Consider the following 22,090-nt stretch of genomic DNA (forward strand, 5'->3'; position numbering starts at 1 on the left):
CGCTGTTTCTCAAAGTAGCTCGGGCTAATTTCGCGCCGTCATTCCTATTGTTTCTCTATACATTTACGCTAGCATTAGCAGTCGCTGTTAGTTAAATACATATTAAAAGTCAAGTCAATTTTATTCTCTTTTTAAGAGCCAGTTTGGCCTTGTTAAAGTAAATATAGAGCCTCTGCCAACCACAATAATGAGTTATTACAGCTAGATAAGCTACAGTTTAAGGTTTCTCTAAGTAATCATGTTTTTATACACTTTGTTCAATTGTTTTATACTTTGGTCAATTCTATACACTCTATGCAGATACAAATATTAGAAACTCTGCTTAAAATGAGATTTAAAAGCACTAAGATGTAGTTAGTGTGCTCAGTAAAAGTTAAAGGTGTTTTTGGTAATGTAGTGTGTTAATATGAAAGAAGTTTGAGTATTGGTATATGTATGCATATGTAAATGTATTAATATAGAGTAGTATTTTTATATTCATATATATATATATATATATATATTTTTTTTTTGTAGAAACAGTATTAAGAGGGTTTGCTGATTAAAAAGTAAAGGTAATATGTACTGTGATATACAGAGTTTTGTTAACTGAAAAAAAGTAAAAAAAGGATTCTCTGTGAATGTATGTAAAATGCAGATGAGATGCAATGTGTATGTGAAACTGCAAAAGAAAGAGAAAAGAGACCAAAGTAAAAGTGGTTTAGTTTGTGTATGTTGTTAAATAAAGAGATTAAGCTGAGAACTCACTGGAAACACCGTCTCACTGTGTCTTCTCTGTATCCTGTATTCAGCTGATCTAGGCCCTGCTCACCCGGGGTCGCAAACTGTTATAGCCTAACCCACGCCTGGGGAGTGTAACAGTTAGTGTTTTTACATGGTACTTACAGTAGGATGTTCTACAGAGGGTTATTTGTTGAACTACACGGTAAGAACTGAGTAAAACCAGAGAAATAAGCTCTGCTTTCTTTTACAGTCCTTTTACTCCTTTATTAAGCAGAAAGTTCTGTTAGTTACACAGTGTTTTACATGGTACTTACAGTAGGATGTTCTACAGAGGGTTATTTGTTGAACTACATGGTAAGAACTGAGTAAAACCAGAGAAATAAGCTCTGCTTTCTTTTACAGTCCTTTTACTCCTTTATTAAGCAGAAAGTTCTGTTAGTTACACAGTGTTTTATATGGTACTTACAGTAGGATGTTCTATAGAGGGTTATTTGTTGAACTACATGGTAAGAACTGAGTAAAACCAGAAAAATAAGCTCTGCTTTCTTTTACAGTCCTTTTACTCCTTTATTAAGCAGAAAGTTCTGTTAGTTACACAGTGTTTTACATGGTACTTACAGTAGGATGTTCTACAGAGGGTTATTTGTTGAACTACACGGTAAGAACTGAGTAAAACCAGAGAAATAAGCTCTGCTTTCTTTTACAGTCCTTTTACTCCTTTATTAAGCAGAAAGTTCTGTTAGTTACACAGTGTTTTACATGGTACTTACAGTAGGATGTTCTACAGAGGGTTATTTGTTGAACTACACGGTAAGAACTGAGTAAAACCAGAGAAATAAGCTCTGCTTTCTTTTACAGTCCTTTTACTCCTTTATTAAGCAGAAAGTTCTGTTAGTTACACAGTGTTTACATGGTACTTACAGAAGGATGTTCTACAGAGGGTTATTTGTTGAACTACATGGTAAGAACTGAGTAAAACCAGAAAAATAAGCTCTGCTTTCTTTTACAGTCCTTTTACTCCTTTATTAAGCAGAAAGTTCTGTTAGTTACACAGTGTTTTACATGGTACTTACAGTAGGATGTTCTACAGAGGGTTATTTGTTGAACTACACGGTAAGAACTGAGTAAAACCAGAGAAATAAGCTCTGCTTTCTTTACAGTCCTTTTACTCCTTTATTAAGCAGAAAGTTCTGTTAGTTACACAGTGTTTTACATGGTACTTACAGAAGGATGTTCTACAGAGGGTTATTTGTTGAACTACACGGTAAGAACTGAGTAAAACCAGAGAAATAAGCTCTGCTTTCTTTTACAGTCCTTTTACTCCTTTATTAAGCAGAAAGTTCTGTTAGTTACACAGTGTTTTACATGGTACTTACAGAAGGATGTTCTACAGAGGGTTATTTGTTGAACTAAATGGTAAGAACTCAGTAAAGAGAAATAAGCTATTTCTTCTCTGTTATCAGGTATTGACCTTTTATTTTTAAATCAAATAAATAGAGACTGATTAAAATGAACAGTATTGGTACTTATCATCATGTTACTGGGGTTAGTACCTCACACTTACCTGGTTATTACCTAGAACCTGCGAGATATTTCAGTGTAAGGAAACTGTATTGGTACTTATCATCATGTTACTGGGGTTAGTACCTCACACTTACCTGGTTATTACCTAGAACCTGTGAGACATTTCAGTGTAATTAAATTGAACTGTCCTTGTTCTTACCATCTTGTTAACCAACATAATTACCAAGTACTTTAGAGTTTGTACCACCCATGTACCTGTTTATTACCTACAGGTGCTGGTCAACGAATTAGAATAATTTGAAATAGTGCAATCATGAAATTCTTTGAATGCATTTTTTGTGCAGAAAGCAAATCAGGTGTTCACCGCACCTGTCCTACTCGTTAGACTAATCACAGAACTCGTTACCTGGAAAAAAAATTGCTCAGCTGAGCTTTCCAAAAGGCCCATTTAGGCCATTTAACTGTGACACTGTTGTTTTATTGAATTAGAATAATGGAGAAACCGTTTCATTGAATTAGAATAAATGCTCGAATTTTTGTTTTCCGTGAAGAGTGTTCACTGTGCAGTATAAAGTCAGGGTTGAGTAGAATTTCTAAGTTGTAAAATCAATCATGGGTAAGCAGCGCGACCTCTCAACCGGAATAGTGGCTCAAATTCAAGCCCTTCGCCAACAAGGCTTGATCCAAACTAAAATTGCTGAGCAGCTCGGCATCAGCCAGTCTTCCGTCTGCAAAGCTCTCAAGAAAAACTGCAGCAAGCGCACCAACTGTTCCAGCGTCCGAAAAACCTCTGCTCGCGACAACAAGCAGCTGAGAAAGATCGCAGTCAGCAACCAGTTCAAGTCCACTTCCGAGCTCACCGACTTGTGGAACAAGCAGACCGGCACTGACGTCTCCAGATCAACCACTTACCGTCGTCTGCGCGAACTCGGCTTCAAATCTCGCGTTACCAGCAGTAAAACCGATGCTGAACAAGAAACAAATGGAGAAACGGCTGAAGTGGGCCAAAGAACATGGCGAGTGGACTTCTGAAGACTGGCAGAAAGTGGTCTTCAGTGACGAATCACGCTTCTGCATCTCCTTCGGTGACCAAGGTCCTCGTGTCTGGCGTCGTGGTGGCGAAACCTACAACCACGAGTGCGTGAAAAGATCCGTCAAGTTTCCCCAGAGCGTTATGGTCTGGGGATGCATGTCCGCTCGAGGTGTAGGGAAACTCTGCTTCCTCAAGAAGACTGTCAATGCTGCCGTATATCAAGATGTTCTGGAAACGTTCCTGATTCCGACTGTTGAGGAACAGTTCGGCGAAGAAGACTTCATATTTCAACAGGATCTTGCACCGGCTCATGCGGCAAAGTCGACCAAAGATTGGTTCACTAAAAAACAGCTTGAAGTTTTGGCATGGCCGGCCAACTCGCCTGACCTCAATGTCATTGAAAACCTTTGGTCCATCGTCAAGCGGAAAATTCGCGACAGAAAGCCTACTACGCTGGACCAACTGAAGCAGAACATCGCCACTGCCTGGGAAGCTGTGAGTGCGGAAACTTGTGACAAGCTGGTCAAATCGATGCCGCGGAGACTTCAGGCAGTCATACAAGCCAAGGGGGCAGCCACAAAATACTGAGAAAGTGATGATTGTAATTATAATAAAAATTATTCTAATTCAATGAAACGGTTTCTCCATTATTCTAATTCAATAAAACAACAGTGTCACAGTTAAATGGCCTAAATGGGCCTTTTGGAAAGCTCAGCTGAGCAATTTTTTTCCAGGTAAGGAGTTCTGTGATTAGTCTAACGAGTAGGACAGGTGCGGTGAACACCTGATTTGCTTTCTGCACAAAAAATGCATTCAAAGAATTTCATGATTGCACTATTTCAAATTATTCTAATTCGTTGACCAGCACCTGTAGTTCCATTTCAGTGTAATTAGGCAAGACTGTCCTGGTGCTTACCATCTTGTTACCCAAAATAATTACTTAGTACTTCCGAGTTTGTACCTCACTATTACCTGGTTAATACCTAGACATTTCAGTGTAATTAGGCAAGACTTTCCTGGTACTTACCATCTCGTTACCCAAAATAATTACTTAGTACTTCCGAGTTTGTACCTCACTATTACCTGGTTAATACTTAGATATTTCAGTGTAATTAGGCAAGACTTTCCTGGTACTTACCATCTTGTTACCAAAAATAATTACTTAGTACTTCTGAGTTTGTACCTCACTATTACCTGGTTAATACCTAGAACTTAGGGTACTGTAAAAGAAAGCGTTACCAATATATTTAGGTTTCACAAAATGTAGAAAAGCTCAAGGGGTATGAATACTTTTGCAAGAAACCGTAGAAAGAGAGGGAGTGAATGAGAAAAAGACAGAAAACTAAAGAAGAAGATAGATGAAACAGATGAAACAAATGTATCATTTCCCACAGACAAAATCCACATTTTCTGTAGTTTTCCTTCCCCCGTTTTTCACTTTTAGATATATTAGATATAATAGGAAACAGAGAGGAGGTAAGCAGCCAACTGCTTCTTTAGTCTGTGGGACACCTTTAGAAATGAAAGAAAAAGAAGTTAAAAGAAGTGAGGCTCAGCAGGTCATCAGCTCTCTCCCTGAGAGGTCGGTTCATTCAATGTGACTGTTGGTGGTTTCTGCAATTCTATGCGTTGCTGTCAAACAAAAGCTAGATAACATCCCACTTCCTGTGAAAATCCCCCATCACACCACACTTTCACTGAGATTTGGTCACTGAGGACGTGACAAAAAGCACTAAGAACTACAAAAAAAACACAGCCTTCACACAATGCAGACTCAAGGGTCTCATATCATATCAGATATCAGTCTGCAAACCAACATCCATACACACTTCAGTTCAGACACTAGGGATGTCCTGATCCAATCCAGCACCTTAGTGAGTATCAGCAATAATCCCCATCCAATAGCAAGTATTGTTTTAACCAAAGTGTCCAGAGTGTAATCTGGTGTGCTCAAGGCTCAAATAACAGAACAACCTCCACTTTAACCCATTGGTGCAGTGAACACACACATACACACTTTTGAGCACACATGCCCAAAGTGGTGGGCAGCCATTGATGTTGTGTCCAGGGAGTAGTGAGGGTTATGGGCATGGGTGTCGTCGCCAATAAATCTGAAGGGGAGGTGATCCTCTCTCATTTTATAATATTATTAGTTCTGACCTCCCACCGCATTTAACGTAAAATATTAATTCACCCAGTGCTGTTAAGTTAAGTAAAGCTAAGCTAAATAAACAAAACTGTAATAAAAACAGATTTAAAAAAAATCAAATGAGCGCTGGATGTTAATCTAAACAGATTTCTCTTCTGAAAACTCTCCTATTTGGGTGAGCAAAACGCTTCAGTTTGTTTACAGTTAGCTTAGGTTCCCAAATTTCTCTAGCACTAAGGCTGGAGCATTAACATTAGCGGCTAACCATTAAAGGTGCAGGCTACAGGCTGATAATACACACCTCTAAACAGCGAAAGAGTTAGCATGGTTAGCGGCTAATGCTAATGCTTACAGCCTACAGACCGATAATACTCACCTCTGAACAGAGAAACAGCGGTTAGCGAGCGGTTAATGCTAATGATACTCCAGCCCCGATGCTGGAATACTACCGTAAACTGAAACTCTAACTCTAACTCTTACTGTAAATTAAATAATTTTCAGTGTGCCTTATAGTGCGAAAAATACAGTATATTAAAGGTTTGCTGCTGTGGTAGTCCGTCAGATATTTATAGATAAAGAAATTCAATAAGTCACTCAGATTTTTGTTTTCCTTTCCATCAGAATACACACTAGACCTTTTTCACTTACAGACTGACTGTTTGTTTCTATCTAAAGTGCTGTACATCTGTGTGTTTATGTGGTGTGTGAAAGTTGTTTTGCACGTAAGCCTTGGGTTGGGTGTGGACGCAACAAGAATGAAGGAGCCGACAGACTCAAACAGAAGCTTCCTTCATGACCAGGCTGCTCTCTCACTGCTCTGTACTGCCTCTCTCTCTCTCTCTCTCTCTCTCTGAGTCTCATGAATCGCAGTATTCACAGCAAGCATTTTTGAGATAGCTGGCTCTGGTGAAGAATTCTGTGGGTTCTGAGGCAGTAAGTTGGAAAGCCTCAGCCTTCTTTAGCCTCACACTTTTTCCGTCTTTATGTACCTGTCATTATGCACATGTACAAACACTATGTGTCCAAATGTTTGTGGACACCCCTTCTAATTAATGCTTCCAGCTACAGGACTTCAAATCATAGCCACTGCTAACACAGGTGTGCAAATGCACAGAAACTCACGGCTTGTATAGTTCCTGTAGAGATGTTACACCAATATGTCTAACGCCAAGTGTGGGCTAAAGGGGTTTAAAGCTACACACTGACGGTGAGTAAGGGAGACAGAGAGACTCATCCACTATGCAAATAAATGGTAGAAAGAGCCAATGGGAAAAGTATAAGCTACATTTAAATTTTCACACTATAAGGTGTACTTAAAATCCTTTAATTTTCCCCAAAATCGCCAGCACTCTTTATAATCTGGTGCACCTTATGGCAGTAAAGCCACTCTGCTGAAGTGCAGCATTATACAGGAGTTCCACTTGAATTCTCCAGCACCGGGGCTGGAGAGGTATTAGCCACGCTAAGTGCTAGCTCTTTTGCTGTTCAGAGGTGAGTATTCTCAGCCTGTAGCCTGCTGCTAACCCCGGCTAGCACTGCTGGAGCAGCATTAGCAATAGCTGCTAACTGTGCTAAGCGCCATTCAGAAGCAAGTATATCGGACTGTAGCCTGCACATTTACCTTGTTAAGACAAGCTACGTGGGACGAACTGCTATCTAATATTGTCCTGGCTTACCAGAACACTCATGGTTACTAAGTGCAGTGCTGTAGGGCGGCATTAGCAATTAGCCACTAATGTTAATTCTGCTGCTCCCAGCCTTAGTATAAATCTGGAAACCTAAGCTTACTGTAAATAAACGGAAATGCTTTACTCACTTACATAAACAGTTTTCAGAAAAGAAATCTGTGTAGATTGACTCGTTCCAAAATTCCACTTTATTAAACTAACATTAAAACCATGAGTTAGAAGGCAGATGATTCATAAACTATAGTTGATATCGTAAAGCTTTATTTGATGAGTTAAGATCAATTAAAAAGGAAGCCATTGTAATCTTTTACAGTGTATATCAAAACACACACATATGTCTTAATGCTAATCAGAGACATTAACAGCTGGAGAATAAAGGACCTCAAACGCGAAAAGCTCTCAGTTTCATGCACATGTTAAAAAAAACAACAGGCTTAGTGTGTAGATGAGGGAGGGGTATATTTAGATTATATTCAGAAAGGTGAAGGAGGAGTAGCAGATCAACAGAGTGAGGGAGGTGGAGTTAGCGTACCTCTCTTTGAAGGCTTTCTCTGCCATTTCTCGAGCAGCCCTCTTCACTTCATCAGGCACAGCGTCTTTCTCAGCCTGGGAGACCTGGTACACTTGGTGTCCAGCGTCCAGACGGTAGGGGCCTCCTTTTCCCCCAAGCCCTGCCGTGTCTCTGCCCCCTATAGTGCAACATAGATGCTAAATGAGTTCAGAAGTTGTTATTTTGACCTGACCTATTTTGACAAGACCTGAAGTCCTGTACTATGGAAACCCCAAGACTGGCTCTGGGAATGTTACCTACCTGTGCCTCCTGCCCACTGATTGCCTCCCACATGGGGAGCATTTTTGGAGTCAATCTTGCCGTGCTTTGGGGAGCTGACATCAAGACCACTGTCTCGCTGAATGGTGATCTGAAAACAAAACAAAACACAAAGATTTAAATGTACTGTAAAAGAGATATAACTTGTAGAAGCAAACAGTTGCTGCTGTAGTTAACTGGTTAGAACTCTCCATGCAAACAGTGATTCTGCTAATATTCTGCTGATATTAAATGCAGGAGGCTCCATACACATATTCCAGTTTACTACATAGTTCTTTAGCTTCCATGGAGCATGGCAAAAGTAATTGAACATTTATATAGTTCAGAAACAAAGTTGTCAGCCATTTTTTTTTTTATAATTTCATTTCAGATTTTTCCCCATTTTCTCCTAATTTGGTTATCTAATTGTCCCACGCCTTTGTGCGTCCCCATCACCGGTGGCACCTGCGACCCTAAGAGGATGCGGATTAACACACACCTCCTCCAACACGTGCGAAATCAGTCACCCCTTTTTTGAGCTGCTGCTGATTAATCATTACCTGAGCAGTCAGTACGCTCGGAGGAAAGCACAGCGACTAGGTTCCGATACATCCGCTCACCTCGTGCCATCCGGCGCCACCTTAAGTGTGATGGGGAGAGAGCGCCATCTACCCACCAGGAGGGAGCAGGGCCAATTGTGCTCCCTCTGGGCACCGGCAGCTGATGGCAAAGCTGCATGAGCGGGGGTTCGAACCTGTGACCTCTCGCTCATAGTGCCAGCGCATTAGACCACTGGACCACTCGTGCCCCACTTGTCAGCCATTTACTTATTTGCAACAATAGTTGCAAGTAGGGTTGTAGAAATTTTAGATTTTAAGACGCATCTCGATTGCATGTTCCAAAGTATGCATATCGCTTAAGCTCTGTTTGTGTGAGTGTGTTTGGGGCTGTCTGCTCTGTCACGCTATATATCAACGATGATTCACATACAGTTAGCACAAATGCTAATTGAGTGATCGATCTATGGAGCCACCCGCTCCTTTCCTCCACTTTCCTCTGCTTTCTTTGCAGCTTTTTCACAAATTTTTCCCCATTTTTTCCCAATTTAGCTTGGCCAACTGTCCTACACACTCAGCTGCTACTCAGCTGTATAACGCTAGTGATACCCCAACACAACAAGGCCTCTTTCACACATGTGAAGTCAGCCACCCAGAGTAATAGCATAAACTGTTCGTAAATGTTTAAATAATTCTTTATACTTACATTATTCAATTCTTATGAATGTGTTATAAAGCCCCTATGTAGGTACCTTAAAAAAAAAGCCCTTACCTACCATTTTAACAGTCACTTTCCCTTACACATCACTCAAAAATACGGTCTGTGTTTGTGAGTTTTGCATGTAACTGCATGGAACTTCCTTCCTGGAGGCAATTCTTTACCACGTTTAGTGCTGAAACCTGTCAGACTCTCTGGAGACTGCATTACAAATGGCACAAGCAAGATTTATCGACAGAGCAAAGGCAAATTATCTCACAGTGCTTCATTGCACACACTTCCCCCACATCAGGAGCCCCCATGTTTCAGGAAAACCCCTCATCTCCACTCAGTCCTGACCTGGAACAGAAAAAGTTCTCTGTACAGGGCCAATTTTCCTCATGCAGATTGCAGAACCATTCTCTTGATCCTCTCTGATCTCCCTTTACACAGGCCATTAAAAGCATCCGCCACTGGGCGGCCCCTCTTTGAAGTGCATGCACACACGTCTAGAAGACTGGGACTTTCTCATGACCTTCACACACTCCTCCACAGTGCATGCTGGGCTGCGTTACTGGTAAAACCCATGCTATAGCACAGTATGAATGGCCTAATTCTGGGAAGCATATCTCCCCCTTACCACTTTAAGAGTCCCCCAATGAGAGAACAAAGGCCGTCAGTGCTATACAGCATGTGCTGTTTCATGAGATTAAGATAGCAATCGCTATTACACAACACTCGCGCAAGCTACTAAGCAGCTATCAGCCTTTTATCTGACTGAGTCTCATGCAAGCTGTGTATTGAGCCTAAACATAAACACTACTAGGCCATAACGCCATGTAAAGCCATGATAAGGAATGTAGAAAACAGCAGACACAAACTGTCCAGACACTTTTCTTTGCTGAGTCATGTTGAGAAGGACATTTTTAACAGTCCTGTGCAATCTAGCAGGAACAGTTGTCTTAAAGCCCACCCTGTTTTTTCCATTCACCGATATCAGACATGCTGAGCTGTGCAGAGTGGACTGCATTCACACACCGGCAAAATACTTTCACTGTGAGGTGGCCCATACATGACCCTCCACAGCCTACAACTCCCCACAATCACCCACCTCTATCAATCTCTCTGCCTTAGATAGTTCAATCTTATTTATAGTAGGTAAAAAGGCTTCTATAGAGTCCCAAAAAAGAGTTATGCTGATTTGTAATAGTAGCCAAACCCTTTATGGCTTACAGAACCATGTGGCACCATAAATGGTAGTAAATTACTGTGAAATCCATTTAGCCATGCAAAAAACAATTAACACATTCACACAGTTTCTAAGTTATCATAAGAGCTTAGATTCTCTGCCTGAAAATCCAACCTGACCCGAGGTCCGACACTTCTTCGGGCCAGGTCGGGTCAGGCTCAAGAAAATAGTCTGTGAGGTAGGCATCTGTTTTTTTAAGGCTATATTTATTTTATATTAAGCCATGGTGTGATAATCACAATATAGCAAAGTAACAAATCAAACAGTTAAAAAAAAAAAACATTGCACAAGTTAGAATGATATAATCACGCAGTGCTGAGGCGCACACGTGAGCTCCTCCACTTGTACTCGTCAAGCACGGGGCTCACGGGTGATAGAAGAGTTTAGAAATTGCTGTATTTCTCCTCTCGCTTGTAATCTAAATTCTCTGCCTCTCCTAGTCTTAACTTTATGTAGATTGTGTAGATTCAGCCTGCTGAATTTGGCAACCCAAGAAACCTTCGTGGCTGGGGAGGGGTGGGCGGAGCAGACTACTTTGAAACTGTTTTGAAATTGGACTGCTTAAGTTATCATTAGGGGTCTAGTTATTATTAGGGGTCCAGCAATACACTAATGAGTCATTTCACAGAAAAAAACATATTATCAAACATTACTTCTGTTTGGGATAAATCAGTCCTTTTCTTCATTACTTTTAACTGTCAGTTAGGGATGAGAGGTTAATCAAATTTGTTTGATTAATCAAACTAGTGTTTTAATGCAATTTGTAAAATGGGATAATCAATATTGTACATCTTTATATTTGGCAGGTGCCAAAGAGAATCTCAGTAGACAGATACTTTTTTCTGTCAGAATCCTGTAAAGATCATATTGAAGAACTGAAGGGTACGTTAACTGGTTAAAAGTGCTGCATATCAGCATCCTAGTCAACCAGCTCATTTGATTTCATAGCTCCTCACTGAATCACACCGCAGGCAAAAGGACAGCTAAAATCAAAGCAGATCTTCCAGTGGATCTTCTAGCAGTGCGTGTCTGAGGGCTGTGTGTAGGGCCGCTGCTTCAGGGATAAGTGAATTGGACACAGGTGTGGCCAGAGAGAGATCAGATGGACATTAGGGAGTACTGGAGCTGCTATGAAGTGGAAATGAGAGGTCCCCTCTCTAAAACCTGCAGCCTGCTTACACTGCAGTATGTTAGCAAGCTTGCTGCTAAGGTTAGTATGTTAGCTAGCTCGCTGCTAAGGTTAGTATGTTAGCTAGCTTGCTGCTAAGGTTAGTATGTTAGCTAGCTTGCTGCTGAGGTTAGTATGTTAGCTAGCTTGCTGCTAAGGTTAATATGTTAGCAAGCTTGCTGCTAAGGTTAGTATGTTAGCTAGCTCGCCATTAGAGTTAGTATGTTAGCTAGCTTGCTGCTAAGGTTAGTATGTTAGCTAGCTTGCTGCTAAGGTTAGTATGTTAGCTAGCTCGCTGCTAAGGTTAGTATGTTAGCTAGCTCGCCATTAGAGTTAGTATGTTAGCTAGCTTGCTGCTAAGGTTAGTATGTTAGCTAGCTTGCTGCTAAGGTTAGTATGTTAGCTAGCTCGCTGCTAAGGTTAGTATGTTAGCTAGCTCGCCATTAGAGTTAGTATGTTAGCTAGCTCGCTGCTAAGGTTAGTATGTTAGCTAGCTTGCTGCTAAGGTTAGTATGTTAGCTAGCTCGCTGCTAATGTTAGGTAGCTCTCTGCTAACCTTAGTTCTCTCCCCTGATTAGATGTTTACGATGGGCCACTTTGTTTTCCCACCGGCATTAAACGCAAAACATAGCCTGGTCTAATGAATATTTGGCACCCACAGCATGCATTCACAGATGACTTGGGTCAATAGTACGGGCTGGTGGAAGTGGTGTAAAGATATAGGGAATGTTGTCTTAGCACAATTTGGGATCATTAAAGCTAGGGCAGTTGATTATTTATTTTAGAAAAATGTTCTCATAAACTCTGAAATATAAACAATACATAAGCAAAATGCTCTGATAAAAAAGAGACCCAAAGACAGTAAAAACCCTGTTCCAGTTATTTTATTTGGAATGACTGGGGCATTCAGAACAAATGAAATAAACGGTCTACTTGCCTGCCTGTCTATCTGCCTGCCTAACGGAGCTAGTTTCACAAGAATAGCAAAGAAATATACACAGTTAAACAGCAGGACTTGACTTGATAAGAGAACAAGACTTAAGAACAACGGAGGATCGAGAAAACCAAAGGAACCACTTCCTGGTATCTGCAAACTCCACAAACCATTTGAGTATTGTTGCAGTCCATGACTACAATCTGCATATCGTAATGGTAGCTTTCAGCATGATAACCTGAATTTGCCTACCTGATCCCTGGAACAAAATCATGCAGAACACCTTAGAGATGTGGTTGAACAGAAAATTTGCAACAGAAAGGAGCATCTGAAAAATATGCAAAGATTTGAGTGGTGTAATCATATGAACATGGAAGAGAATTCAGAGGAATGTTTCCAGCATCCTGAAATGAATAAATGAAGCTGTTTTGAAAGTAAATGAAGGTTTTCTTCAGTAGTGGTCCAGTTTTAAAAATATGTTTAACTCTAGGAAGTACAAGAGTATAAACAACATACATAAAAAATATGGATTTCTTGATTTTACCAAATTGAAAACCTCTGAAATATAATCAAGAGGAAGATGGATGATCACAAGCCATCAAATCAACTTAACTGCTTGAATATTTGCACCAGTAATGGAAAGTTATCCAAAAGCAGTGTGTAAGACTGGTGGAGGAGAACATGCCACGATGCAAGAAAACATGATTAAAAAACAGGGTTATTCCACCAAATATTGATATCTAAACTCTTAAAACTTTCTTTCTTTGTATTATTTGGGGTCTGAAAGCTCTGCACCTTTTTTGTTATTTCAGCCATTTCTCATTTTCTGCAAATAAATGGTCTAAATGACAATATTTTTATTTGGAATTTGGAAGAAAAGTTGTCAACAATGTTCATTTTACTCAAACATATATATCTATATCATATATATCACATTATGTTAGACATGTGTGTGTGTGTGTCTGTAACAGACATTACACGGACGCTAAAGGACAGGTGTGGATTACCAGATCTCTAGCCAATCACATGGACAGAAGTGCTTCATCAGCAAAACAATTCTTAAGAAGCAGAACAGAACATCTAGTGATGCTGATCTGCTGAGTCTATTCCCTCTGTGTGTTCTCATAATAAAGTCAGGCACAGCACTTCATTCAGATTCTGCTGCTGTACTTCTGCATCCTGTGTTTAGTCTGTGCAGGAGCTGAGCTGCAGTGGGACAGTAAGGTTCTGAGGGGACACACATGCTTCTTATTTCCTCAAGAGGATCAGGGAGAGATGGCTTTAGGAGGAGGTGGTGTGAAAGTGCATGTGCGTTTGTGACGTGGCGTTAAATCGGCCAGGATTTTACTCCATCAATATTAAGACCCTTTATCTTCTCCGTCTCTTAATCATTGGATTAATAATCACATGCTAACTGCCCTAACAGAACATACATTAGAACAGGGTTCAGATTCCTCATCTAGGCAGACGGATCTGCTCTACTGAATAGAACAAAGTTATCCCAATAGTAGAAACAAACAAATCTGTAAACATTTGTCTTTCTGAGAGACTGATTTTGAATAAAATAATAATGTACAAAAGGGTATGCATTAGTTCATGCATATAAAATATCAACAGTATATATAAATATATACAGCTCTGGAAAAAAAACAAGAGACCACTTACAAATGAGGAGTGTCTTTTATTTTTCCAAATTGAAAACTTCTGGAATAAAATCAAGAGGAAGATTGATGATCACAAGCCATCACATCAAGCTGAACTGCTTAAATCTATGCACATGTAGTGGCATAAAGTTATCTAAAAGCAGTGTGTAAGACTGGTGGAGGAGAACATGCCAAGATGCATTAATTAAAACTGTGATTAAAAAAACAGGGTTATTTCACCAATTTTTTTATTTCTGAACTCTAAAACTTTATAAATATGAAAAATATGTTTTCTTTGCATTTTTCGAGGTCTGAAAGCTCTGCATCTTTTTTGTTATTTCAGCCATTTCTCATTTTCTGCAAAGAAATGCTCTAAATGGCAATATTTATATATTTAATATTTATTTGGAATTTGGAATAAATGTTGTGTGTAGTTTATAGAATAAAACAACAGTGTTCATTGTATTCAACCATATACCTATAAATAGTAAAATCAGAGAAACTGATTCAGAAACTGAAGTGGTCTCTCAATTATTTCCAGAGCTGTATACTGTTTACAAGACAAAATACCACTGATACACTCTTAATTAACACACACTGCTACACTAGAAAAGTGTATGCATACATTGGTATACTAATAAGGGCATATGCAGATATGCTGCTTTTAAACTGAAAAGTGTATACACACATTGCTACACTGAAAGGGTATATATGTACTGCTACTATTTTATACATGTTTACATTTTATTTTTTTTAAATGTTTACAGAGTGTGTGGCTGTCAATGCCTTTAAATTGGTATTTCCTCTTAGTACTAAATAAAGGTTGAATGATTTAAATGTATTTGGACTATTTTAAAAGCTGTGAAAGCTTGTCATCAACTCAGTCATGCAAAATAAGGTGATATGTTTATTTTTAATGGTAACATACAGAAATAAGTGCTCCACAGTCAGCTCTAGAAGAGAGACGTCAGCACTCCAAATACAGAGCTCAACAGCTCTCAGTAAGCTAATAATCATTTCATGTTTATACACATATAAGCTGCTGGTTTAGTTTAGAAAAGCATACTCCAGCCACTTGGCAAAGTACAAACTGCAGCCAGACACTATAAACACTTTCTCTGCCATGACCTTTTAAAACAACTCCTCAGGTCTGTAGTACAGAGCAAAGCACAAGGCAAAGACTGACAGCAGCTTAGCGTACACATTAGCCTCACTCAAGAGTATGTGCCAATACACACCCATACAAAGTATTGAACTTAGGTTTTAATCACTTCTATGATTACTTGTGTTTAGAACCAAGGACCTAGGCATGCAGACTGCTTCTACAAACATTAATGAAAGAATGAGTCTCTTTTAGGGGCAGTTCCAGCGTGGTACTGTGATATGATGCAATACCAGTGCAACAAGCCCAGTCGTGAAATTTCCTCACTACTAAATATTCCACAGTCAACTGTTAGTGATATTTTAACAAAGTGGAAGTGGTTGAAAACAAGAGCAACTCAGCCATGAAGTGGTACATCACATTAACTTTCTGCAGAGTCAATAATTACCAACCTCCAAACTTCATATGACCTTCAGAAAACTTTATAGAATGGATTACCATAGCTCAGCAGCTGCATCCAAGCCTTACATCACCAGGTGTAATGCAAAGCATCCAATGCAGTGGTGTAAAGCATGGCACCATTGGACTCTAGAGCAGTGGAGACGTATTCTCTGGAGTGACGAATCACGCTGCTCTGTCTGGCAATTATATGAATGAGTCTTGGTTGGGAAGTTGCCAGGAGAATGGTACATTGAGCCAAGTGTAAAATTTGGTGGAGGGGGTGTTTTTCAGAAGTTGGGTTCAACCCCTAAGTTCTAGTGAAAGAAACTCTTTTAGGACAATTTCATGCTCCCAAATCTGAGGTAACAGTTTGGGGACGAACCCTTCCTGTTCCAACATGACTGCACACCATTGCACAATGGATGGATGAGCAAGATTGGTGTGGCAGAACTTGACTATAAGACAGGCCTTCTTCTCCAACATCAGTGTCTGACACCACAAATGTGCTTCTGGAAGAAAAATTTAAAAATTACATAAACACACTTCTAAACCTTGTGGAAAGCCATCCTAAAAAAACTGTAGTCAACACCGCTAGAGCTGAGTCTAAGTCAAGACCAGATAAATCTTTTTCTCATCATATAAAAATAAACAGAAGAATATCTCCTTAAAATGGCCATTCATTTTCAAAACAGAAGTGGTGTCTGTGGAAAATGACCTATATAATGTGAAGTGGATTAAAAGTTATGTTTATTGGTTTTGGCCACAAAACAGTATGAACCACTGTTTATTCTATTGGATCAGAGATACCACAGAATTGCAACACTGCAAAATTACTTTCAAAATAAGAAAAGGTGTTTCCAACGTTTAGCAATGCATTTTTAAATGTAGGATATGTCTGCACTGGATGTGTGGCCGCATGAATCATCTACTAACATCACACTGTTACTATCTGTCTACACACTCGCAGACAGACAGTGAAAATTAGCCAGGTGTGTGTAACCACAACAACTGTCAAGAGCTGCTGCTGTTTAGATGCAGTTGGATGAGCACTAGAGATAAAACCCGGCTCTCCTGCAGTGCCCCAAGGCAGAGAGAGAGAAAGAAAAAGAGAGAGAGACAGAGACAGAGAGAGAGCGAAGAGAAGGAGAAAAAGATGGTGAAAAAATCCCTCGCAAGCTTAGATTAGGACTAGACAAACAAAGAGACATACCAGCATTCTAAGCAGCCTAAAATTAGTCTCTGTCCATTTCTCTCTAGCTCCTCTCTTTTTCTTTCTTTCTCTTGACCTATAGGCTTTATCACACTAATATATTTTTTGTTTTAAGAAATACAGAAACATGGGTGCCGTGTGGTCCAGCGGTCTTAAGCACTGACACTATGATCGTGAGTTTGCTGGTTTAAATCCCATACATGCAGCTTGCCATCAGCTGCTGAAGCCCTGAGAAAGCACAATTGGCCTTGCTCTCTCCAGGTGGGTAGAGGGCGCTCTTTTTCCTAATCACTCCAAAGGGTGATGTTGATCAGCACAACGCACCTGTGAGCATCACCAATGATGGGGGATATATAGTTGAATAACAGCTGAATAGCAGCTGAAAAAAAAATAATACAGAAACGTATGCATTCTGGTTTCAAAGTTATACATTGCTAGGGATGCCCTGAAACAAACATTTCTGGGGAAAACCAAACTAAATAAAAAAAATAAATGGCTAAATACTGCACTTTTTTGCAGAAGTTTATTAACCTTTGCTCCTTTTTTTTTACCATTGCATGGATTAAATAACCTAATGGTTCATAACCTAATTTCATTTTGCTTTTAAAAGAAAATAATAATCTTTTCCCTTACCGCCATTTTAAAATAAATTTATAGCAATGTCACTTAAGTTTTAGCCCAGTGTTGGAGGCACACGTTGTTTAAATAATGATAAAACTGAATTGTACACCAAAAATAAGCTACTACTTTAAGGCTAATTATTGACCCAATCTTGAGTCAGTCTTTTCACTTGTTCCTATAGTGGACAACTAGTTTTGGTTGTAGAATATTTGATGCATCTTCTTAATTACACATCTATTTTTCAAGTCACGACACAACACCCATTACCCATTGCACCTATCCACCGTATTCTGCACAACGACAAGGAGGAGATTTCATTAATAGTGATAATAAAGGTACAGAATGTGTAATATAATACACTCACTAAGTTACAGGGTGTCACTTACTGGAAGAAAAGGAGAATTTACCTTAAACAGCAGAGTTCTGAACACAACACAAAACAATAGCAGTGTTGAGAACCTACTTTTAATTTATATCCACCACTTTACAAAGAAGAGGAGCTGCACTGAAGGAGCTAAATTAATCATCCCCCCCAAACATCTGTATGTCTGCTCTTAGCATTTTATGGAGAGGAAACCAACACAAAAACATCCTAAGAAAGAGAAATGGCTAGTTTCTTAAGGCGTTAACTTTAGAGCATTTCTAGTGGTCCATTCATCATAACATTTTGACAGAATATCAAAAGTCAAAATATGCCAAAAATGGCAAGAACAGATTTATGATGATATATAAGCCACTGGGTCATTTCATACTCACAAACCCTCACACTTTCAAACTTCAATTAAGAAGTGTGTATCCACTTTTATTATACACTCTTTAAACAGGTCACCCTCACAAGTGCCAACAATAGACGTCTAAATGCGGGCCATTGTTCCAAATTAAGCTTTTCATCCCACTTAATGTACATTTTCAGATCAGTCACTGTCAGAAATTAGCTACATCATTTATAATGGCCATAAAAGAACAAGGCACCATATGAACATATACTACCATATACCCATAAGCACAAATGCACACGTACATTCCATACTATAAAGCTTTAATTATGAATGTAATTCACTAATTCACTACACTCTACATTCTCCTCATTGAAGTTTCCCTTAAGCTACTCAGTTCCTCACTCAGTTAAAACAGCATCCTGCTGTCGGCCTGATCAAAAACATCATCTGGAGAAAATAAAGAGAGGCATGGAGGATACCTGCAGGGCTTCAGGCTCGTTCTTTTAAACTGCGGATACCACAAGCACTTCATTATCTCAGCAAATTAGCTTTAAGTATCGAGACTTTAACTCGGAAGGCAGTACGCTGTGGTCTACAGCAGCCTGGGGTGACTTCAGTGCTAGATCAGAGATGGCTCTATGGGGGTTTTGTTTCAATATCCAGTATCAGTTGAGCAGCTGAGAGCCGAGGCCTCGCTGTGCTTGCTGACACAGAGACGCCTGACTGCACTCAGATGTAAAGACGTGAAGAACACACACAGCACTAAAATATGAGTTCTCAGAATTTCCTGACTCTCACACAGGACCTCTAGATCAGCAGGGGAGCAAGTTCAGCAGGTTGTGACCTAAAGGCAAGCAATCTGACAAGCGTTTCAGGAAAGCCTGCCATATTTCATTAAAGTAAGGCTGAAGTTTTGCTGTTACTTTTCAGTTCAGTGATAAAAATTAATTTATTAGTTGTCTTTTCCAAACTACAGTTTAAACATATATATCAATAAATATACTTAAAAAAGGGTTTTCTGACTACAGCACAGACCAACGTGTCAACATAGGCTACCGTTCACATTAACAGACTGACTCAAATCAGATTTTTTGCTCAATTTGGTTCAGATCAGATTTTTTCTTGGATGTGTGAACGTGCCAAATCCAGTTTTTTCAAAACAGATTTTGCTTTTCACTTTTATATATGCATATCCGATACATGAACATGCAACACTAATGTAAACAGTCAAATCGGCGTCTTTTTGCTTTTATGCATGCGCTACATGCTTCTCTCTCGTACACACACAACTCTTGGTGCAGCTGTGTAGCTATAGCTGCAAAAAACAGCAAAAGCAAACCGCCTGCTCTTTTTTCACCTCCTCGACCTGAACATGTACTTCAGACCAGCTGTTTACTTTCCATTTCAGCAAAAGATGCTCCACATATGAGCTGCTAATGCATACATTTCACCCTTATAAAGCTACGAGTCGTCTCTCAAATATGACGTTTTTTATTGTTGGTGAAGATGAGGCGTTTTAGGGACAGATTCGTTCACATTACACACGCAGCTACAGTTCACTTACATTTGTGAATGTGAACTGTCAAGATGGCCAAATCTGATCTGAGCAAAACATTTGATTGAGCAATGTAACCAGGAGCAACTCGGTTCTGATACATCAGCTCACAGATGCCTTGTGCTGAAAAACATCACCCTTAGGAGTGATGTGGGGAGAGAGCTCGCGCCATCTACCCACCTAGAGACAGCAAGTCCAATTATGCTCTCTCAGGGCTCCGACAGCCGATACAGATCATAGTGGCAGCACCTCAGGACCACTTAAGATCAGCAAAAATGATTGAGGTGTGTGTGTGGTACACATATTTCTCCAAAATGATGTTTTCATTTGTGTTTGGGTCGTATGGGGTATAAAAGATTTTAGAACCTATACAAATCACTGTAATACCTAAGACTGAAGAAACCTACAGCACAGCAAAACACAGCATCATTTGAACATTAGAAAGCAGAGTATCTCCACAAGAGGCCTGCAAACTGTAGCACAGCCAAACAGTCCAGCAGGCACAGCAGCAGCCTGAGCCGGAATCTGAGGAATGCCCTGCCTGGAGCCTGCTTCTCCGTAAGGAAGGCTAGTGGCATGGTCATAGGGAGGCCACGGCGTCCAGCACAGAACCCACACACAGAGCAACACAATACAGATGGACGCGCTGTACCAGCCACTAACCACAGGAGGCCCACAGGGGCCCTTAATTATATCATGGGCAACTTTTCCCTTTCCCTTATCCATTTACTCTTTAATGCCACTGGCGAGGCTCGTATTACGCAACAGTGACAGCCAACAGTTCTGCAATAACAAACACTGAGAACATTATTTTTAGACGGTGGTCCACCCATAGCCTTTCCAGCCTGATGATTTGAAGATTAGATTCTTGAAATAATAAACAACAGCTTGAGAAAATCACTTCTATTAAGGGTCAAGAACATGTCTAGCTGTGATTAAAGCAACAAACTGGCATGAAAGCCGCATACCATCAAATCATCACTTTAACAGCGAGAGGCAAGTGTATCAGGGAAATCTGGCCTTGTTAATATTCTGATTAAAAAAAAATTTACATCAGTAAATCGTTCATGCCTCTAAAGACAGACATTTTGATACTATAATAGAGAAGAAACTGCCATGGAATTATTTAGTTGAATCTATGATCAGCTGGGTCTATAATAACACTTACTGATGCGTCTACTTTAACTGGTTACTGGAGAACCCCCCCCCACTTCCATCCAAAAATAAAAAATAAAATAAAATAAATAAAATAAAAAAAGATTTTTATTTCTTACTTGTATTTTTTGCACTATAAGGTGTACCAGATTATAAGGCACACTATCAATAAATGTCTATTTTCTGGTCTATTTTCATACACAAGGCACACCTGATTATAAGGAGCATTATAAGACACTAGTACTTTACAGCGGTGTGGCCATGTTTTCCATCTAATTCAGCAGGTCTCGCCGCTGGTTGGTGGTGGGGGTGTAGGTTAAGTTAAGTAAACGTAAGCAAACACAAATGTAAATCTTTTAAATCTTAAATGTAAATGTTTCAAAGTCAAACGAGCGCTGGATGTTAATCTACACAGTTTTTTTACTCCTGAAAACTGTTTATTTAAGTAAGTAAAGAACTTCTGTTTATTTACAGTAAGCTTAGCTTCCTAAATTTCTCCAGCCTTAAGGCTAGAGCATTAGCATTAGCCGTGGTTAGCGAGGAACCCTGAGTGTTCTGGTAAGCTATGGCGATATTAGCTAGCGGTTCATTCCATGTACCTTCTTTTAACAATGTAAATACACAGGCTACAATACGATAATACTCTCCTCTCCACTGCTCCAGCAGTGCTAGCTAGGGTAAGCAGCAGGCTACAGGCTGATAATACTCACCTCTGAACGGCGAAAGAGCTAGTACTTAGCGAGGTTAGCGGCTAATGTTAATGCACTGATGATTTTTGGGAAAATTAAAGAATTTTAAGTGCGCCTTATAGTGAAAAAAATACAGTACTTATTATCCACTATACATCATGTCCAAATATTTGTGCACACACCTTTAATTAAATGCATTTAGCTCCTTTTATTTTAACCCACTGCTGACACAGATGTGCAAATGCACACAAAAGCAGCTTGTTTGACCCCGGTAGAGAAGTATTACCAATAGAATAGGACACCATACACATCAATCCACTGGCACCATGCCAAATGCCAGGCATGGGCTTGAGGGGTATAAAGGGGAAGTGTGTTCTATGGAGTGTGCTCTGTCCAATATTTTTGAAATGAGCTGTGCAAATTTG

The 22,090-nt window shown here is 39.7% G+C and overlaps 1 protein-coding gene across 1 annotated transcript in view; it reads right to left on the reverse strand.

Moving 5' to 3' along the window:
- vwa8 (von Willebrand factor A domain containing 8) overlaps positions 1–22,090 on the reverse strand; it is a 159,180-nt gene that overhangs the window by 30,011 nt on the left and 107,079 nt on the right. The window contains exons 38-39 of the mRNA XM_022668571.2: positions 7,929–8,037; positions 7,650–7,806 (exon numbers count right to left, since the gene is read on the reverse strand). Of these exons, the coding sequence (XP_022524292.2) occupies positions 7,650–7,806; positions 7,929–8,037 (266 nt within the window). The remainder of the gene's footprint in view (positions 1–7,649; positions 7,807–7,928; positions 8,038–22,090) is intronic.

This window comes from Astyanax mexicanus, chromosome 11, assembly GCF_023375975.1.
Source record: "Astyanax mexicanus isolate ESR-SI-001 chromosome 11, AstMex3_surface, whole genome shotgun sequence".
Classification (NCBI taxonomy): Eukaryota; Metazoa; Chordata; class Actinopteri; order Characiformes; family Acestrorhamphidae; genus Astyanax; species Astyanax mexicanus.